This window comes from Phascolarctos cinereus, unplaced genomic scaffold (assembly GCF_003287225.1).
Source record: "Phascolarctos cinereus isolate Bilbo 61053 unplaced genomic scaffold, phaCin_HiC Scaffold_9;HRSCAF=440, whole genome shotgun sequence".
NCBI lineage: Eukaryota > Metazoa > Chordata > Mammalia > Diprotodontia > Phascolarctidae > Phascolarctos > Phascolarctos cinereus.
Genome location: NW_027556402.1, coordinates 64,964,990 through 64,983,611, shown reverse-complemented (window position 1 = coordinate 64,983,611; position 18,622 = coordinate 64,964,990). Strand labels below are relative to the sequence as shown.

General features: G+C 39.5%; 1 protein-coding gene and 1 long non-coding RNA gene across 4 annotated transcripts in view; one reads left to right on the top strand and one right to left on the bottom strand.

Annotated features, from left to right (window-relative positions):
- LOC110222587 (uncharacterized) overlaps positions 1 to 18,622 on the top strand; it is a 174,161-nt gene that overhangs the window by 65,514 nt on the left and 90,025 nt on the right. The gene's annotated exons all lie outside the window — the stretch shown is intronic.
- The window catches only part of PDLIM3 (PDZ and LIM domain 3), a 59,420-nt gene that overhangs the window by 36,433 nt on the left and 4,365 nt on the right, over positions 1 to 18,622 (bottom strand). For all 3 annotated transcript variants that reach the window (XM_021007656.2, XM_021007655.2, XM_021007653.2), the window contains exon 2: positions 6,638 to 6,789. In XM_021007656.2, the coding sequence (XP_020863315.1) occupies positions 6,638 to 6,789 (152 nt within the window). The remainder of the gene's footprint in view (positions 1 to 6,637; positions 6,790 to 18,622) is intronic.

Below are 18,622 nucleotides of genomic sequence, written 5' to 3'. Positions count from 1 at the left end.
CAGCCTGGTGCTACCCTGCTCTTGGGAGTTCACCATCTTGGTGCCAGACTTACTGTAGATACCTGAACATCTTAGCCTACTGAAGTTTGGAACTTCTGAACTCAAGCAATTCACCAACCTCAGCCTCCCCAGTAGCAGGAATTGCAAGAATAAGCCACCATGACTGACCACTTTGGGTTTTATGAAACACTTAACTCACACAAACCTTGTGAGGCAGATAGTAAGTTATTATTATCTCCATTTCACCGATGAGGAAAATGAAGCAGAGATAGTTTAAGTGGCTTGTCCAGGGTCACTCAACTAGTAAATTAGATGGCAGGTCTTCCTCCCTCCAATTTCAATGATCTCTCCACAAAGCCACCCTCTCCCCAAGTAACTGCAGCAACATATTATATTATCATATGCATAGGAGAAGTCAAACAGAAGAGTATGAGAGACTTGAGGAGGGAGATATCAATACTATCTGTGAGGAATTAGGAAAAACTTCATAGAAGAATTCAAGATTGAAGGGCAAGAATAATTTCAAAGGCAGAGATTTGTGTGTAGCCCACTGAAGGCCTACAATCTAACCTGTGAGACTATATGAAAGTGAGAAAGTAAAGGATGAAGTGAGGAAATAATTAATAGCCCAGATTGGTTGGCCTGCAAAATGCATGAAGGGGAGGGCCATGGAATAAGGCTATAGACAGGTTAAACCCAGATGGTTGTTATGAATAACAGGACATGTCACCTTATGTAGCCAGTCAGTAGTTACTGAAGGTTTTCAGCAAGGAAGGCTGTGGAAAATGAAAATTTCTGAGAGCCAGAATTTCTGGGTAAATTATAATTGATTTTATTAATTACAGCTAGCAGGTTATAAAATAAGCTCACTTATTCCTCTTGATGACCAAAGAAAACTCTCAGGGGGGACCTTGAAGACTCATAAAGCCTTTGGAAAAGGAGGTGCACCTGAGGGTGGCAGTCGACTTTGATTGGTTAATAGGTAATGAGAGAATGAATATTATAATGAGAGGTCGGTTTACCTTAATCAGGGGCTGAGGGACATGACTCTGAACACTCAGTCTTGGATAAATAGACTAATCTCTACCCAGACCACTGCCTTCTAGGACAATATAGACAAAAGGTAGAATCCATTTCCACTCAGACCTGTCTGACTAAAACACAATGGGCCAGAATTCACCCAGACTAAAATCTCTTTATTTCTTGATCAGACCTAACTGGTCCCAGTTAGTTAAGTCTTTCATCCCATCATCAGCCCTGCCCTTCAAAAACTGGCCAAACGATCCACCTGTCCTGAGCTTTAAATGACTAAACAGAAAGTGGAAAAACCCCAGTCCTAATTCAATAACTGGCTATCAGTACAAGAGAGAAATAATTATTTCTCTCAAGGGACATAATCAGACCTACACATTCATAAGAATAGAGAGAAGTTAGGGGACTATTGCAATCTGGGTTAGTAACTAGGGTCTGAACTGTGGTGGTAGCAGTGAGAGTGGAAAGGAAGGCTCAGATTCTAAAGGTATTGCAGAAGAAGAATCAATAGGACTTACCAATTGATTTGAAATACAAAGTGAATAAGAGACTTGAAAATGAATTCTGAAGTTTTGAATTTTCATTATATAGAGAAGAAAGGAGTGAATGTAGTGGTGAATCAAACCTTCATTCAATTAATCAACAGGATTGGACCTGTTCAGTTTGAGATGTCAACAGGACATCCCATGGTCATAGACTACAGGCACTTGGAAATGCCAAACTCAGCTCAGGAAAGGTTGGAGCCAAATATAGATTTGGAGAGGGAATAGTGATGAAGGCCATTAAAGGTGATGAGATAATTAATGAGAAGAAGGTAGAGAGATAATGAAAAGGGAGGAAAGGCTAGTGGCAGAACCTACATTTGTGGGATGGACAGAAGGTGAAGAGTTAGTGAAGAACAAACAGAAGTGATCAGGGAGGTAGGAGGAGGATTAAAAAGGGAAGGTGACATGTAAGTGAAGGACAAAGATAGTACCAAGAAAGAGAAGGTGGCCCACAGTGTCAGATGCTATAAGAAGGCCATGGAGGATGAGAATTGAGAATAGGTCATTGCATTTGTCAATTAAGAAGTCACTGGTGATTTCAGAGAAAGCAGTCTCAGTATAGTGATAAAGACAAAGCCACCGCAGAGTCCTCAAGGGTGAATGAGTATTGAGGAAGTGGAGGCTACTTTTTTAGAATTTGCCAATGACAGAATGAGAAATATAAGAAGCTAGCTTCAGGAGAATAAATTAAGGTCAAAGATTAATTTTTATTTGTAGGCAGAATACAAGAACCAGTTAGAGGGGGAGAGATTGACAATGAATAGAGGGTGAGAAAGATCAATGGAACAAAGTCCTAAAGGAAAAGGAGAGGATGAGATCAAGAAGCAAGGGTTATCTTTGACAAGGATGTCTGCCTCGTCCTTGGAGACTGGATGGAGGGTGAAGAAGATGGGACGTGACAGAGGTTTTGAAGTATGGAGAAGGAAAGGAAGAATATTGGGACTACAGAATCATAGATCTGTAAAGTTAGAAGGGATTATAGGGGTCATCAGTTTCCTCCTTTGCAAAATGAATCCAAATCATCTGGTATAATTCAAACCCTCCACTTTACAGGGGTCCCAGAGAGATTAAGTTGCTTGCCCATGGTCACAGAGCTAGAAAATAATGAAGTCAAGAGTTGAACTTTCATTTTCTGATTCCAAATCCAGGGCTCTTTCCAAGACACTTCCTATTTAGGATGGCCTCAGTCTTCATTAAAGTAGAAGGTAAGGTCATCATTTGAGAGAGATCAGGGTGGAAATGGAATTTAGGGCTGGAGGAGACCTGAAAATGTTTGGAACAGCTGCAGTAGGGAATGTGGTATGGAGTTAATCAGTGATGAATAAAAGAACTGCAATTTATCATTTCACATTTGGCGGCATAAAGTTGTAGGGGACTCAGAGGGAAGTTTCATGACTTTCTCTAGCTGCTTCACTTCTTGGGTGTAGAAGTAGAGAAAGAATACATGGTGGGGGTGACTCAGTATTAGGAATTAGCAGAGAGGGAGCATCAAAAGGTCAATGGGGAAAGGGATTCTTAAAAAGGAGGATAGTACATCGAAATGGCTGACTTTAATCAGTTATTAAGCACTTACTATGTGCTAGGCAACGTACTGAGCAGTGGGGATATTGATATGTAAATATGAAATATAAAAAAAGGAAGACAGTCCCTGTTCTCAACAGGCTTACAATCTTATGGGAAAGCATGCTGTCTCTCTCTCTCTCTCTCACACACACACACACACACACACACACACACACACACACACACACACACACACACTGAAGCTGAAGAGTAGGGAATGGGATACCTATGAGAACATGGTAGAGAAGTTGGAGAAATCCCAGAGTACTGCAGCCAGGTAGGAAAGGAAGAGATATTTGTTCTGAGCCCTCTCCAGAAATGGAGATTTTGAGGTTCATGGCTCTGCCCTCTAATCAGAGGAGCAAAGAGCAGTGGCAAAGTGTGAGTACCAAGGCTAATTTTATTTTGCAGGATGAAGTTTCTCACTGATGAGGTTCCTGGGGCATGGTAGAAGAGTCAGAGAAATTCCAAAGTAGTATAGTCAAGTGGGAAATGAGGAGGGTCAAGACTGTGAGGGGAAAGAAGTAATTCTACAACAGGGGCAACAGGCAACAGAGAGAACAAAAAATAATCAAGGGACCAGAGGTCAGGTTTAGGGCAAAGGGGACATTCAGAAGAATGAATATATAGGGGAGATGCAAGGAAAGGAAGTCATGATCTGAAAGATGAATGTCAAAGTTCAAGATCTTAAGGGCTGAGCAGTTTCTAGTTATGAGATCTAAGGTATCTCTCTCTCTCTCTCTCTCTCTCTCTCTCTCTCTCTCTCTCTCTCTCTCTCTCTCTCTCTCTCTCCCCTCTCTCCCCCCCCTTCTCCGCCCCCCCCCCCATGAGTGGCTTAAATTCAATGAAGATGAAAGTTAAACTGAGAAATTTAAAGAGCTGACAGGACATGATCGTCAAACATGAACATTGAAGACAGGTCCAAAATCGTTGAAGAAGGCAGTAGAATGTTCAGAAAATCAGCAGATGCTAGCCACCAGCATCTAGAGAGGGCTGTAACATCAGATGACATGAACTTCAAGTCAACAGGCATATTTATTAAAAAGGGAAGGTGACATGTAAGTGAAGGACAAAGATAGTACCAAGAAAGAGAAGGTGGCCCACAGTGTCAGATGCTATAAGAAGGCCATGGAGGATGAGAATTGAGAATAGGTCATTGCATTTGTCAATTAAGAAGTCACTGGTGATTTCAGAGAAAGCAGTCTCTCTCTCCCTCTGTGTGCCAGGCCCTGTACTAAGTGCCAGGGCTACAATTAAAGCCAAAACCAAACTAAAACCACAGTTTAGTGGGGAAAACAATTATGTACAGACAAGGTATAAACAAGATAAATCAGAGCTAATTCTTGAGGGAATTATAAAAGAGAGATTATGGAAATATAGAATTTCAGGATGAGAAGGGCTCTCAGTGATCATTGAAGCCATTCTATACCAGAACAAGAATGTCTGTTACATACTCATCAGTTCTCATCCAGCCTTTGCTTGAAGACTGAGGATGACCTCGCCTCCTGAGCAAGCCCAGTCTTCTTTTGGACACTTCCACTGTAAGGAAGCTTTTCCTTCAATCAAACTTAATTTTACATCTTTTCGACTTCCTCCCATTGCTCCCAGTTCTTGCCTGTGGGGTCAAAAAGTGCAGATCTAATCCTTCTCTACACCAGCACTTCAGATACTTGGAGAAAGATCCTGCCCTGCTTAGCTCTTCCAGGCTAAACATCCCTGGCTCCTTCAAGTGATTCTGTGAGGTTTGCACTTGAGATTTTACCATTCTGATTTCCCTCCTCTGGATACTCTTGGGTTTATCAATGTCCTGCCTAAAATGTTTCACCTGGAACTCAATACAATATTCCAGACATGTTCTGAATAAGGTAGGGTACAGCAGGACAAAAATCAGTGAGTTCTTGCAAGCTTTGCCTCTATTAATACATTTTACATTCACATTAGCTGCCAGAGAACACTATTGATGCATTGAGCCTGCAGTTCACTAAGAACCACAGATTCTTTTCCAGATGAATGGCTACCTGATCATGCCTCTCCGATCTTGTATTTGTGGAACTGAGGCTTTAAACTTAAGTATTGCAGGTAATTATGGCACGGCAAGGGCTAATGTAGTGGTTCTTAACTTTTCCTGTCATGGAGTCCTTTGGCAGTCTGGGGACACACCTATGGATCTCTTCTCAAGATAATCTTTTTTCAAAAATCATTCATAATTTAAGGAAATGCCAAATTTAAATTAAAGGTTAATGAAAAATAAAGATATAATTTTATCCTATCCAAGTTCATGGATAATCTGAAATCTGTTCACAGATTTTGATCCCTTGAGGGTCAGTGAGGGTCCAAGGACCTCAGATTAAGAATTTCTAGTTTAGAAATTATAATGGGAAGTAAGAGATAGGGCAGCTCTCCCTCCTGGCCCAATGAATGAGTAGAGGAGAGGGGAGAAAAGGAATGAGAGTATTGGAGAGGTTGGTAAGAAATGTCACTTAAGAAAAGCCAGGTTCTGTGTTGCTGAGTAGGAGTGTAAGAGGATTGGAGGGAGTTTGTTGGCATTAATTCTAGTGCCTTCCCTCTGTTGATTATTTCCTATTTATCCTGTATATAGCTTGCTTTGTACATATTTGTATACATTTTGTTTTCCCTATTAGACTGTAAGCTCCTTGAGGGCAAGGACTGTCTTTTGTTTCTTTCTGTATCTCCAGTGCTTAGCCCAGTAACTAGCACATAGTAAGCATTTAATAAGTATTTATTTATTGATTGAAAGTTTCTAAAGATTACAGTGGAAAGCGGAAAGAAAAGCAGATATGAACTGGGGACAGGATGGCCCCAAGTTAGGTATAAGAGTAGGAGGATAAGAAAAAGTAACGATAGCAACTGTGGCCTTGCCTTGCCCTTTACGTAGAAGTATACGCCTAAACTTCACAGGCAAAGCTAGAAGGAGCTGTATCACTGCCAACTCACTGGGTCAGCCTTGGACTCCAGCCCTGCATTCCTGTGTGAAGGCTGCAGAACATCTTTTCCCCTCTCTGCCCCAGAAAACCCTATTCCTTTCTCTTCCTAGATACCTAGACACATTCCTTTCTCTTCCCATATGCCTGTTGGTTTTTTCATATTTAAATGTTCCCTCAGTTTCTGTTATTTGGTGTGTGTGTGTGTGTGTTTGTGTGTGTGTGTGTGTGTGTGTGTGTGTGTGTGTGTGTGTATGTATGAGATGATTTGAATGACAGGGATGATGTGGTGAGCAGAAGGTTGGGACATAAGCTGGGGCAGGGGGACAGAGGATGTGGCTAGCCATGGCATGAGGCAGGGAGAGTACAAAAAGAAGTTATACAATAAATCAACTTTAAGGTTCTAATTAGAATGTTGGAGTGATGGTGCCTTCATGAATCCACCTTAGTTGGCTACCAGCCCTTTCTCTCTGCACACTGACCCACACATTCATGTCTTCATTTCAGACTGTCTCCCCAAACAGATCAAATTTGGATTCCATTATTAGTGGATACCTGTCAATTTTGAGACACAGTTGATGGCCTGCTGCCTTAATTCTGTCCTGGGCATCAGCATGAGTCATGGTCTCCGTTCCAAAGCCATCTATGGCCAGAATGATATCTCCAGGACACAGGTTGGCAGCTGCAGCCTTGCTGCCTGGAGTAATCTGTAAGAAAAAACAATAGTTTTAAAATTGATATCCAGGGTGATGAAAGACATAATTAGAGAGTATTCTACGTAGATGAACTGGTACATAGGAAAGTGAGCAGAACCAGGAGAACAATTTACACAATAACAACATAGTAAAGAAAAATTAACAACTTGGTAAGACTAGAACTCTGATCAGTGCAGTGACCAATGATGTCCACAGGGAATCTATGATAAAACAGAAGACAACCTCCTGATAGAAAGGAGATGGATATAACTGAGGAGTGGATTTATTTTGCTTCACATTGTGCTTGTTTTTTTTATAAGAGTTTTATTTTTCCTTCTCTCTCTCTCTCCCTCCCTCTCTGTCTCTCTCTCCCTCTCTCCCTCTCTCTCTCTCTCTCTGTCTCTCTGTCTCTGTCTCTCTCTCTCTCCCTCCCTTCCTCTCTCTCCCTCTCCCTCTCTCTCTCTCTCTCTCTCTCTCTCTCTCTCTCTCTCTCTCTCTCTCTCTCTCTCTCTCTCCTCTCTCTCCCTCTCTCCCTCTCTCTCTCTCCCTCTCTCTGTCTCTCTGTCTCTCTGTCTCTGTCTCTCTCTCTCTCCCTCTCTGTCTCTCTCTCTGTCTCTCTCTGTCTCTCTGTCTCTCTCTGTCTCTCTCTCTCTCTCTCTCTGTCTCTCTCTCTCTCTCTCTCTCTCTCTCTCTCTCTCTTTAAGGGCTGGGGTTGAGAGGAGTAGGCATTAGCAATAGTAATCCCCCCCCCCCCAAGAGGATCACTGTAACATCTTTTAAAATTCATACAATAGAACAGAACAATGTTCAGAAGGAAGCACAGACAAGCAGGAAAGCTTTGAAAGTAATGTGTCGAATTTAACCTATTCAAAACCAAGAAAATAATGTGAAATGTTGCATGGGAATGTGGAAATGCTTTCTTTTGATTGATGTTCCAGTTAAGAAAAAATATTGGTATTCAGGAATGTTGAGGCTTTCATACTTGCGTTTGTATTTCAATTTAGTATGAAGGCAAACATGGGGTGGAATGTAGTTATCAATGGGTTAGGGGTCAGGAGGCCTGAGTTCTAGCTCCCAGATACAAGTTTAGTAACCTTTGGCTAGTAACATATTCATGTTGTTGGGCCTCAGTTTCCTTATTTGCAAAATGAAATAGTTGGGTTAGATAATTGCTTTGCTCTGTGTAGGGAACTCACAAGAAAATTACCTTTGTTAATGCAAATCCCCCAATGTTTTGCAATTTATAATTATAGTGGCTGAGTCATATAAGTAATATATGTCAGAGGAACTTTTGGTTTGTTTGTTTCTTTGGTTGGGTTTTTTTTGGTTAGGCAATGGGGTTAAGTGACTTGCCCAGGGTCACACAGCTAGTAAGTGTTATGTGTCTGAGGCTGGGTTTGAACTCAGGTCCTCCTGAATCCAGGGCTGGTGCTCTATCCACTGCGCCACCTAGCTTGTACTTCAGAGGAACTTTTGGAAAGCAATTTGGAACTATACCCCACCAAAATTACCAAACCTACATACCCTTTGACCCTTCTATACCATAACTAGCCCTAGTTATGTTGTAGTTAAAGAAATCAAAGAAAGAGGAAAAGTAACCCATATATGCAAAAAATTTATAGCAGCACTTTTCCTTATAGCCAAAATTTGAAATTAAAAGGTGTCCTTGTATTGAGGAATGGCTAAACAAATTCTGGTATGTGAATATAAGAGAATATTGTGCCATAAAGGTATAAAATGTTTTAGGATGGGAAGTAACAGAGACTGTTGGTTAATTCGAGCAATCAGCCAAAGCACCACACTCACATGATTACCCCACTGAAAAGGTATTCCAGTTCATAGCTTGACACAATAAAAGCTTGTTCCCATATAGTAACACCCTCTAGCTATTGATGCCAATTTGAGTTGGGTGTACGTAGGTGTTTGGACATGCCTGTTGTATCAGGGCAAAATAATGTTGGGGTTGTCTTTAATTCCAGACTTCTTTGGAAATGGATCCTTGGAAATCTGAAGAACTGACTGTAGAAACCAGTTTGTCATGTTCGTTTGTGCAAATGGTCTTATAATCGATCAAGTCATTAATCTGTAAGCATTTATTAAGTACTTACTGTGTTATGAGCAAAATGCTAAGCATACAAAGCATACAAAAAAGTATACAAAGAAAAAAAACAGTTCCTACCCTCAAAGAGCTTACATTCTAATGGTATATGTGTATATGAAGAATAACATACAATGTAATATACAATGGTACATAACATACAAAGTAATATACAATGGTACATAAAAGATACATATGAAGTAAGTGGAAGATAATTTGTCCCCACCTAATCCTGAAACTGAGTTACATTGAATAAGGAAATCATTCAAAATTACTTATAATAAATTTTCATTATTATTACTGAATACTTCTTTTCAGATTTCTGAGTTTTAAACTGTCATTTAGTCTAATCTTATTTTATAGGATAGGAAACTGAGACCCAAAGAGGTTGTCAGTCAGTCATCTAACATTTATTAGGGACCTACTATGAGCCAGTCACTGTACTCAGAGCTAGTGAAACAAAGAAGGGCAAAAACTAGTTCCTATTTTCACAAGTAGTAAGAAAGACACCTGGCATTTGAATCCAGTCTCTTCAACTCTAAATTTGGTGCTCTTTCCATCATACCCACTCATCTTATTTTTTAATTTCATATACTCATAATAACTCCCCTATTAATATTTTACTCTGATGGCTCATAATCATATGGACCTCCATAATGATATGGAATCTGAAAGACAGAGGTCACTCTTCCACCTCCCATTTTATTGCCCTGGCTATCACCCGTGCCTGGAACGGACTCCCTCCTCCCTCACTTCTGCCTCTTACAATCCTTTCTTGATCCTCCTCCCCATATGCTAGTGCCCTCCGATAAATAAGTTGCTTTAAATTTATTTTGCACAAATTTTGTACATGCTTATGTGTTGTATCCCTCAATAGAATGAAAGCTCCTCAAGGGCAGAGATTGTTGCATTTCTCTCTTTGTAGTGCCTGGAACATTGTAGGCACTTAATAAATACTTGTAGTTGAGCACGATTGATTCTTGAAGGTTATATCAGCAGAATGCAAACCCACTACGGGCTTGCATTCTGCTGGTATATCCACAGCAGTATGTTCCTGGGTCTTATATCCATAGCGATGTGTCCCTGGGTCCAGGACATTCTGAAGAACAGAAGTTTTTATCAAAACTAAAGCTTCTTAATGTGCATATCTGTATATACATATCTGTATATTTATATATGTATGTGTGTGTGTGTGTGTGTACACACACACACACACACACACACACACACACACATGTATATATATTGTTATGGACCCATTTGGCAGTCTGAGAAAGCCTATAGATCCCTTCTTAGAAAGACTTCAGTAGAAAGTCTGGCAATAAATAGTTCTCCCAAGTCTAGTTAAGTTCACAGAGGTTCATGATCAGAAGGCTGGCTCTCAGGTTAAGATTTTCTTTTGACCAGCAACTTGTGAAGACCATCTACTGAGACATTGTGTTTAGCACACTGATGGAATTGCGCATTTTTGCAAAGGAAGTGCTAATTGTGACTAGTATGAACATTTACAGCATGAAATATATTTTGCTCTCAAAAATGTACTCCCATTCTGCATTATAGTCAGCACATACTGGGAGAAAATAACAAGTACTGCTGACCCTCTGGGAATAATTTATACTTTAAGATTTGAAAACAGCTTTACATTTATTATTTAATTTGATCTTCAGACAACATTATGACCCAAGTGTTATTATTAGTCCTATTTTACAATTAGAAAATCAAGGTTACTAGTAGTTACTAGGATCACATTGACCATAAGTGACTGGGGCAAGGTTTGAATTTAGGATTTTTCTGCTCCAAGTACAGCATTTTATTCCTTATGCCACTCAAGTTATTTTACTGACCATTGCCATTGAAAAAATTTCTTACTTCCATACTAGGTATTTCTTATATCCATAGCAGTGTGTTCCTGGGTCTAGGACTTGGTGAACAGCAATTTTTATCAAAACCAGTGGTTCTTAATGTGTGTGTGTTGTGTGTGTGTGTGTGTGTGTGTGTGTGTGTGTGTATATGTGTGTGTGTGAGTTTGCTGGACCCTTTTGGCATGCTGGGGTAGCCTATGGACCCTTTTTCAGAATAATATTTTTGAACAATTGAAGAAAATGCTAAATTTCAGTTAGATGCTGTGAAAATAATGGTGTCATTTTGTTCCTATCCAGCCAAGTTCACAGACCTCCTAAAATCTTTCCATGATCCCCTTGTTGCTCTGTGAGCCCCAAGTTAAAAACCTCTGATCTAATCTGTGCTTTATAGGGATAAGAATAAATTCAAAAATTTCAATATTCCTTAGATGTATTTGGTGAAACAATAAGCCTTTTCTATTTTTAAATGTGCAAGGCTATACCTATATTCCTGGTAGTCTAAACATGGGAAAGTGTGATCTTTTCTCTTTTAAATATTTAACTTTTCTGACATTTTAAAACAAACACTAATCATAAATATACAATACTGATTTTGAAACCCAGCTGGGCCTGGATATATAACTTGTGGAAAATCATAAATCCATTTGTGCAAATGGAGAATGGTGATAGTCTGTGTCCTAGGCTTATGGATTTTTCTTAGAATGTTAGAGCTGGAAGGGACCATAAAGAACATCCTTTAACAGATAAAGAAAGTTGGAATCAACGTCCAAGTTTCTTAACTCCAGGTGACCCAAATTGACACTAAATGGTTTTCATTGTTAATCTCGTTATTGAATCATTCTGAAGACATTGGAGTTTGATGGGAGGGACCTTTGGCTTGATTCTGTGTTATTCAGGGAGTTGACTAGAATATTTCTTCCAGGATTGGGGTTTGTTGGTTGGAAAGAGAAAATGCTTTAGAAAGAGAATAGTGATGAAGGGAGAAAAATTATTTTGCTCCCTTCTTTTCTTGGCTTCTGATCTAAAGCTGGCCATCAAATTGCCATATTTTAATAGTATTATGTCAGTGGTTGGAGGTGAACAATGTAGCAACTCCCTTTATAGCTTTGTGGTGAATGATCTTAGACAGATAGTGCTGTATGTATCAATTGTTATACAATATATCACTAATGACCGGGGTTACTTTGGGTAAGTTTTTGAACCTTTTTGAGCTTTAGCTCTTTTATCTGCAAAATGAGGGGAGTACACTAGATAAGGTCCCTTCTAGTCTGAAAAATTGAAGAAAAAAAGTCTTATAAAATAATGTAGTGAGGGTGTCATGAGACAATCACATATTCAAGCCTATATTAAGCCACAACAATAGATGAGTCAAATGAGTAGTAGAAAGCTAAAAAATTATCAGCATAATTTAAAATCCCTTGTTAGAATTTTTTGTTCGCTTACGCTTAGCTCAAGCTCTACCAGCTTTTAGTGCCTTCCATCCCCTTCCAAATTACTTTGTACAAGACTTAAATATACATATGTGCTTCTACCAATAGAATATAAGCTCCTTGAGGGAAGGGATTGATCCATTTTAATATTGATACCCCTAGTGCCTGGCACAAATATGCACTAAATAAAGCTTATGAATTGATTGATAATTTCTGCCAGCTTACCTTGAAATAGCCAAGTACAAAAATGTTCATTGATCTAATATTCTCTATGTGAAGAGATTCATTCTTTTCCCCTAATAAATGGGTAGGCTACACGTTGACACAATTTACACATGTGATTTTTCCTGGGTGCAACTGAGTGCTGGAGTCAGAAGGCTAAAATGAGGTAGGTTTTTATGTAGGTCTCTAATCTAAAATGTCATAGATAATTGAAACCTAAGTGCCTATCTCCTTTATGGCAGATTCTCAGCAGACAGAAGCCCATCCCCCCTCATTCCATAATAGGATTCCTAAATCCCTTTCACAAGTCTCCTCACTCCCAACACACACAGTCTGGCTTGAGTTCTTTGGTCCATTGTCTAATCTGAGGACCACTCAGTCCTCAAGAAACCTCTTAAGTCATGGATACTCTGCCCACATTCCAATGAAACTAATTGCTAGGTAACTTCTCCCTCCCCAAGGGAAGAAGGAAATATAAAACCCGGAATAGTGTGTCCATCATCTCAAAAAGTCAGATTTACTCAACCTGACACACCAGTTACCCCTAAAATTCACTAATGATAAGTTAGCCCTTATGTTATAGTCCTCATCCTATGATATGTAAAATGCATGTACTGCTTTTTTAATGGAAAAATTGAGATGCAAAGATTGATTGCATTAATCAGTGTTGTAATTGAAAAATACTGATGCTAGTTCAGTGCTCTAGTTATGTAATAGTTTCCATTCCTTCTTGTGGAATTTGATGTTACAAAACATTTGATTTGCAATTTTTACTATCAAAATTTCTCTGCCTCTCCCACTTTAGATGCTTTTCTTGCAACTAAATTCCATCAGTGCCATCAGTGATAGGTGATGGCACCAGTGGTTAGGTAAGAGTTAATGCTATGTTTGTTTCCCTGATTTAAAGATGACCTTTCTTCCTTCTTTCCTTCCTTTCTTTTACTCTCATTCTTTTTCCTTCCTTCCTTCCTCTCTCTTTTCTTCTTTTTTCTCTTTCTAAAATTACATCAAATGGAAAAAATATGTAAGTCAGTTCAATTACAAATGTAATTAAGTGCCTACTTGTGCAGGGCTGATGCAATATCAGATGTAAAAATATATTAGATATTTGCCAGCTACAGTATTGCAATAGAGACTAGACTTGTAATTTCATTGGTTTTGGGAACTTTCGGATGAGGAAACTCCTTCTACTTTTACAAATTGGCATCTTTTCTTAGAGAGTTGTCTAGAGCACTGAGAGGTTAAAGTGATTTGTCCAGGATCACATAGTCCATATGAGTCATAAGCAGAACTTTGAACACAGATCTCATTCTGTAGCCATTATAGCACATTGCCTCTATTATGCCCTGCTTCGAGTTAGTAGGGAGAAATAGTACACATAGACATAACTGTAATACAAAATAATTGTGGTGGGGAACTCTCCTGACATCAACTGGAGAAAATTTTTCTCTGTGCTAAAAGTGGAACAGCAGAGACATTCTTGACTTGCCTCACTGATAATTTTATCTTTCAGAAGGTAGAGAGGAAGTGACAAAGAAGAATGTTGTTCTGGACCTGGGTCTGTCCAATAAGGAAGAACTAATTGGAAGAGTAGAGATGATGGAAAACTTGAAGGCCCCAACCATGTTATCTTAGAATTTTTGACAGATAAGGAGTGAAACACCAGACAGAGTCTAACATGTACTCTAGATTTGGGGAAAACAGATTTCAAAGAGTTTGGTGAGATGGCCCAAGGGGACTTTCAAAGGAAAGCTTGATAAAGAAGGACTGGAGACTTTCAAGAAAGGAATTTTGGTGACATGGTCACATTTGATTCTAAGGAGGGAGTAGAGGAGGTGGGTGTCTACAGAGCCCAGTTTGGTGGGGCAGAGAGCTAACATTTCCACCATTTCAGATTTTAAAATAATAAATTTGGATAGGTACCATAAGTGGGAGTGAAGTCAGGTAACTGAAGATGAATGCAAACAAGTGGCCCAGCCTTGTAAGAATAATGTCAAGAAATTAAATTAAATTTGGGTATTCAAATTAAAATTGGGAATGAGGCTTTCTATAAGCAATTGCCTTACTAAAGGCAATTAAAAGGCTGTATTGACTGGCAACTCTTAGAAAAATGGATTGGAAAGGAGGAAAATGGGAAGCAAAGGTGGGGACCTGTGGCCTTGAGGCTACATGTGGATGCAGCCTTTTGACTGAGTCCGAGTTTTACAGAAGAGATCCTTTTATTAAGGGGATTTGTTCTGTGAAGTTTGGATTCACTCAGAAGGCCACACTTGAGGACCCACCCCTGTGGAGGTTATTACAGAAGTTCAGGCCAGAGGCAATGAGGGCCTGAAGCAGGGTTTTGGATGGATGAGTGAACACAAGATGGCATGATACAGCAGAATATATGGTGGCTCTGGAGTAAGACATGGATTCAGATCCCATCTCTGTTACAGTGGAACCCTGAGAGAATTAGCAGTTTCTTCACCTAGAGCTATGACCCTAGGATCAGACCAAGAAAAGAACTGGACCCATGCTAGGCCTGAGTGGGAAGATGGTAATGGAGAGAAGGGAGAATTAGTTTGTCTCTATTTTTTTTGTGTTTTCTCTCCCAAGGAAAACAATATTCAGACTGGGAAAGATAGACTGAAAATAGACATGATGGAATTGTAGCTTGTTATAGATAAGGTGATAGTAAGAGCACTTTTATCTGCCCTCCAAAAGTTCAAGTCACCAAGCCTGAATGAACCACATCCTATATCCTGAAATAAGTTGTGGAGATGGTTTCTCACTGTCTTTGAGAAAAATTGGGGAGATGCAACTGGCCTGGGGGTTGCTGTGAAGATTAAATGAGATAATATTTGTAAATCACTTAGCACAGTACTAAAATGGGCAGCTAGAAGTCTTGGTGGTTAGAGCACCAAGCCTGGAATCAGGAAGAACTAAGTTCAAATCTAGCTTCAAACACTTACTAGCTATGTGACCCTGGGAAAGTCATTTAACCTCTGTTAGGTTTAATTCACTGGAGAAGGAAATGGCAAATCATTCCAGTATCTTTGCCAAGAAAAACCTATGGATAACATAGTCCACAGAGTCATGAAGGGTTGGACATGACTGAATGACTATACAATAACGAAGTGCTTAGCATACTGTCTGGGATATAGTAGATGCTTAATAAATTCTTATTTTCTTCCTTCCCTCCTGCTTTCCTTCCTCTTTTCCCTCCTTCCTCCCTCCCTGGTCGCATGGTATGAAAGGAGGATAATCAATGGACGACCTGTATGTTCCATTGGTATCCTTACCATGTCAAGAGAATGTGGGGAAGGACTCCAGTGCATTGGTTGTAACTTATATAAGGACGTGAACAAGAGTTGCTTAAGCTAGATAGTCAAGGATGGGTTGTGTCTCGCATCGTTGAAGAGAATGCCCACATTGACATCATAGATCCATTGGGAATTTCAGCATTGTGAATCAGCATTCAAACTAATTACCTGACATCTTTAGCCTGAAAGTAGTCATGTGGTAGAGTGGGAAAAAATTTAGATTGGAGTGAAGAGAGAGCTGAATTTGAATCCTGCTTTTGATACAGTAACTGTGTAACCATGGGGAGGTCAGTTAAACTCTCTGAGCCTGTTTCCTCAGTTTCCAGTTAAAATGGGGATAGTGATACCTGTTGTCCCCACCTCCAAGGGCTGCTGAAGAGACTCAAGCAAGATAATGTATGTAAAGCATTACGTGTATGTCAGTTCTTACTATTGTTCTTTCCTTAACAAAGCCTTTTCCTTGTGCTAAGGAAGCCATTTCTTCTTTTTTTCTTTTGATAAGTGACATTGGCTCCAAATAGTCCAATAATAAATATAGTGGGATTAAATATTCAACATTTACTAAGCATGTACAATGTGGAAGGCACTTAGGACACAAAAAAAATTTTACAACACTCTGCTGTCATTGACTCTTCACTAGGATGGTGGAAAAGGCAAGTCTGCCAGTGATAGCAGAGAGCACATGGTAAACACAAGTACTCTGAGGAATATGAGATCCCTTTCAGCTGGGGAAGCTAAGGAAGCCTTCAGTGGAATAGACAGCACCTGAGCTCCTTTTTGATGGAAGAGAAGGAATTTAGCAATGGGAAAATAAGGGATTAATCCATTTCAGGCTTGAGGAAAACTTGGATAAGGAGGGGGCAGAGTGAGAGCAGAGAATAGAGGGAAATATAAACTCTATATTCCTTCCTTCCTTCCATCCACTTTAATCTCGACATGACTACTTTCAGGCTAAAGATTTCAGGTAATTAGTTTGAATGCTGATTCAAAATACTTAAATGTATCTTTGATGCCAATGTGGGCATTCTCTCCAATGATGCAGGACACAACCCATCCTTGACTATCTATCCTATGCAACTCTTGCTCATGCCCTTCTATAGGTTACAACCAATTCACTGGAGTCCTTTTCCACATTCCTTTGACATGGTAAGGATACCAGTGGAACATATGGGCTGTCCATTAGTTATCCCTCTCTCACATCATGTGACCAGGGAGGAAGGAAGGAAGGAAGTGAGGAAGGAAGGAATATAGAGTTTTTATTGTAGTGGAAGTAGTGGGAGGCTCACCAGATTTTGGAATCGGAAGACCTGGATTAGAGTCCCATGTTTGTTAGCTGTGTGACCTTGACGAGTCAGTTTACCACTTTAAAGTCCCTTCGAACTCTAAAATCCTACAGTCCTATCAAGGTGAGTGGCATGAAACAAGGCTGGACACAGAGATGATAAAGATAATAAAGAATCTTAAACATTAGGCTCAGGGGTCACTGAAGTTTCTGGAGTGACATGATTAGAGAACTATATTTGAAAGATTAGTTATACTGGAAGCAGTGTGAACTATGGATTTGAGGTGGGGGTGGAGCTTGAGAAAACTGTTAGGAAATCATTCAGTAATCTAGGTGAGGAGAAGTAATGTCCTGATCTAGAGTTGGTGGCAGTAGGGTGACCTTTGTGAAAAGTATGTAAATTTTGGTTTCTTTGAGTAGTGTCAATAGAATTTTAATCTGTTCTGTGACTGACATGTCCTGAATGGTTATTTAGATGAATTACTTAATTTCTTAGGAAGCCCAAAATAAATACAAGTATAAAAACATACGTGATTGATATTTGTATTACATTAATAGCTACTTTCCTTATTGCTTTATTCATTTACCTGTTTTATATATATGTGCATGTGTGTGTGTATTTTATTTACTGAACTGTTTTCTCTTTCATTTTTTCCTTCCTTATTTTCAGCAGAAAATCTTAGAAAAATATTTTTCCTATGTGATCCATGTCCCCATAGTATTTTCCCCCTCTACTCTGAAACAGCAATCATGTTACAAGCAGAGGTCACTCTAAATAGAATTCTTGCCATCTATCCATGTTGATAATGGATTAAATTAAAAGGACAATCAGCCATTGTCAGAATGGGGAAGGAAAGGGAAAGTCATGATTCATTTTGCTATCTCAGTGGATAAGTTTTAGTTACTTTCTTCCTCACTACTTATCTGTCTTCCTCCTCTGTCTCTTGGATGAGAAGTATAGAGCTACCTCTTTCTTGAAATGCACTTCTAGCTCTGTTGGGGGAAATGTCACTAGTACACTGGGGCTGAAGCAACTGTCTGATGCTTCTTCTTCTGGAGTCAAAGATGTTTAAATCTCAAATCTAATACAGGAAAGGAAATCTTACATGAAAACAAACCTTTTAGTTATTTGCAAGCCATCCTGCTTTCCTCACTTTTCCCTTACAAAATACAATCAAACTATCTTGAAAGCCTTGGGTCTAAATGATATTTTTCAAGAACATGAGGAAAGAAATACTTTTAGAAGAGCCGCAATATGTAATAATGGATAATTTCACCACTGATTTGCTTGGTCATTGTAAATGGAAGGTGGAAAAGAATCTCAAGATTAAGGTCATAGAGGGTGACCTTAAAGTCATGGAAGGTGATCATCATATAAGATCATTCAGTCATTTTTCAGTCATGTCCAATCTTTGTGATGCCATTTGGGGTTTTCTTGGCCAACATATGGGAGTGGTTTACCATTTCCTTCTCCAGCTCATTTTACAAATGAGGAAACCGAGACAAACAGGGTAAAGTGACTTGCCCAGGGTCACACAGCTAGTAAGTGTCTGAGGCCAGATTTGAACTCAGGAAGAGGATGAGTCTTCCTGATGCCAGCCATTGTGCCACCTAGCTGCCAGTATAAGATCACCCACATAGTTAGAGCT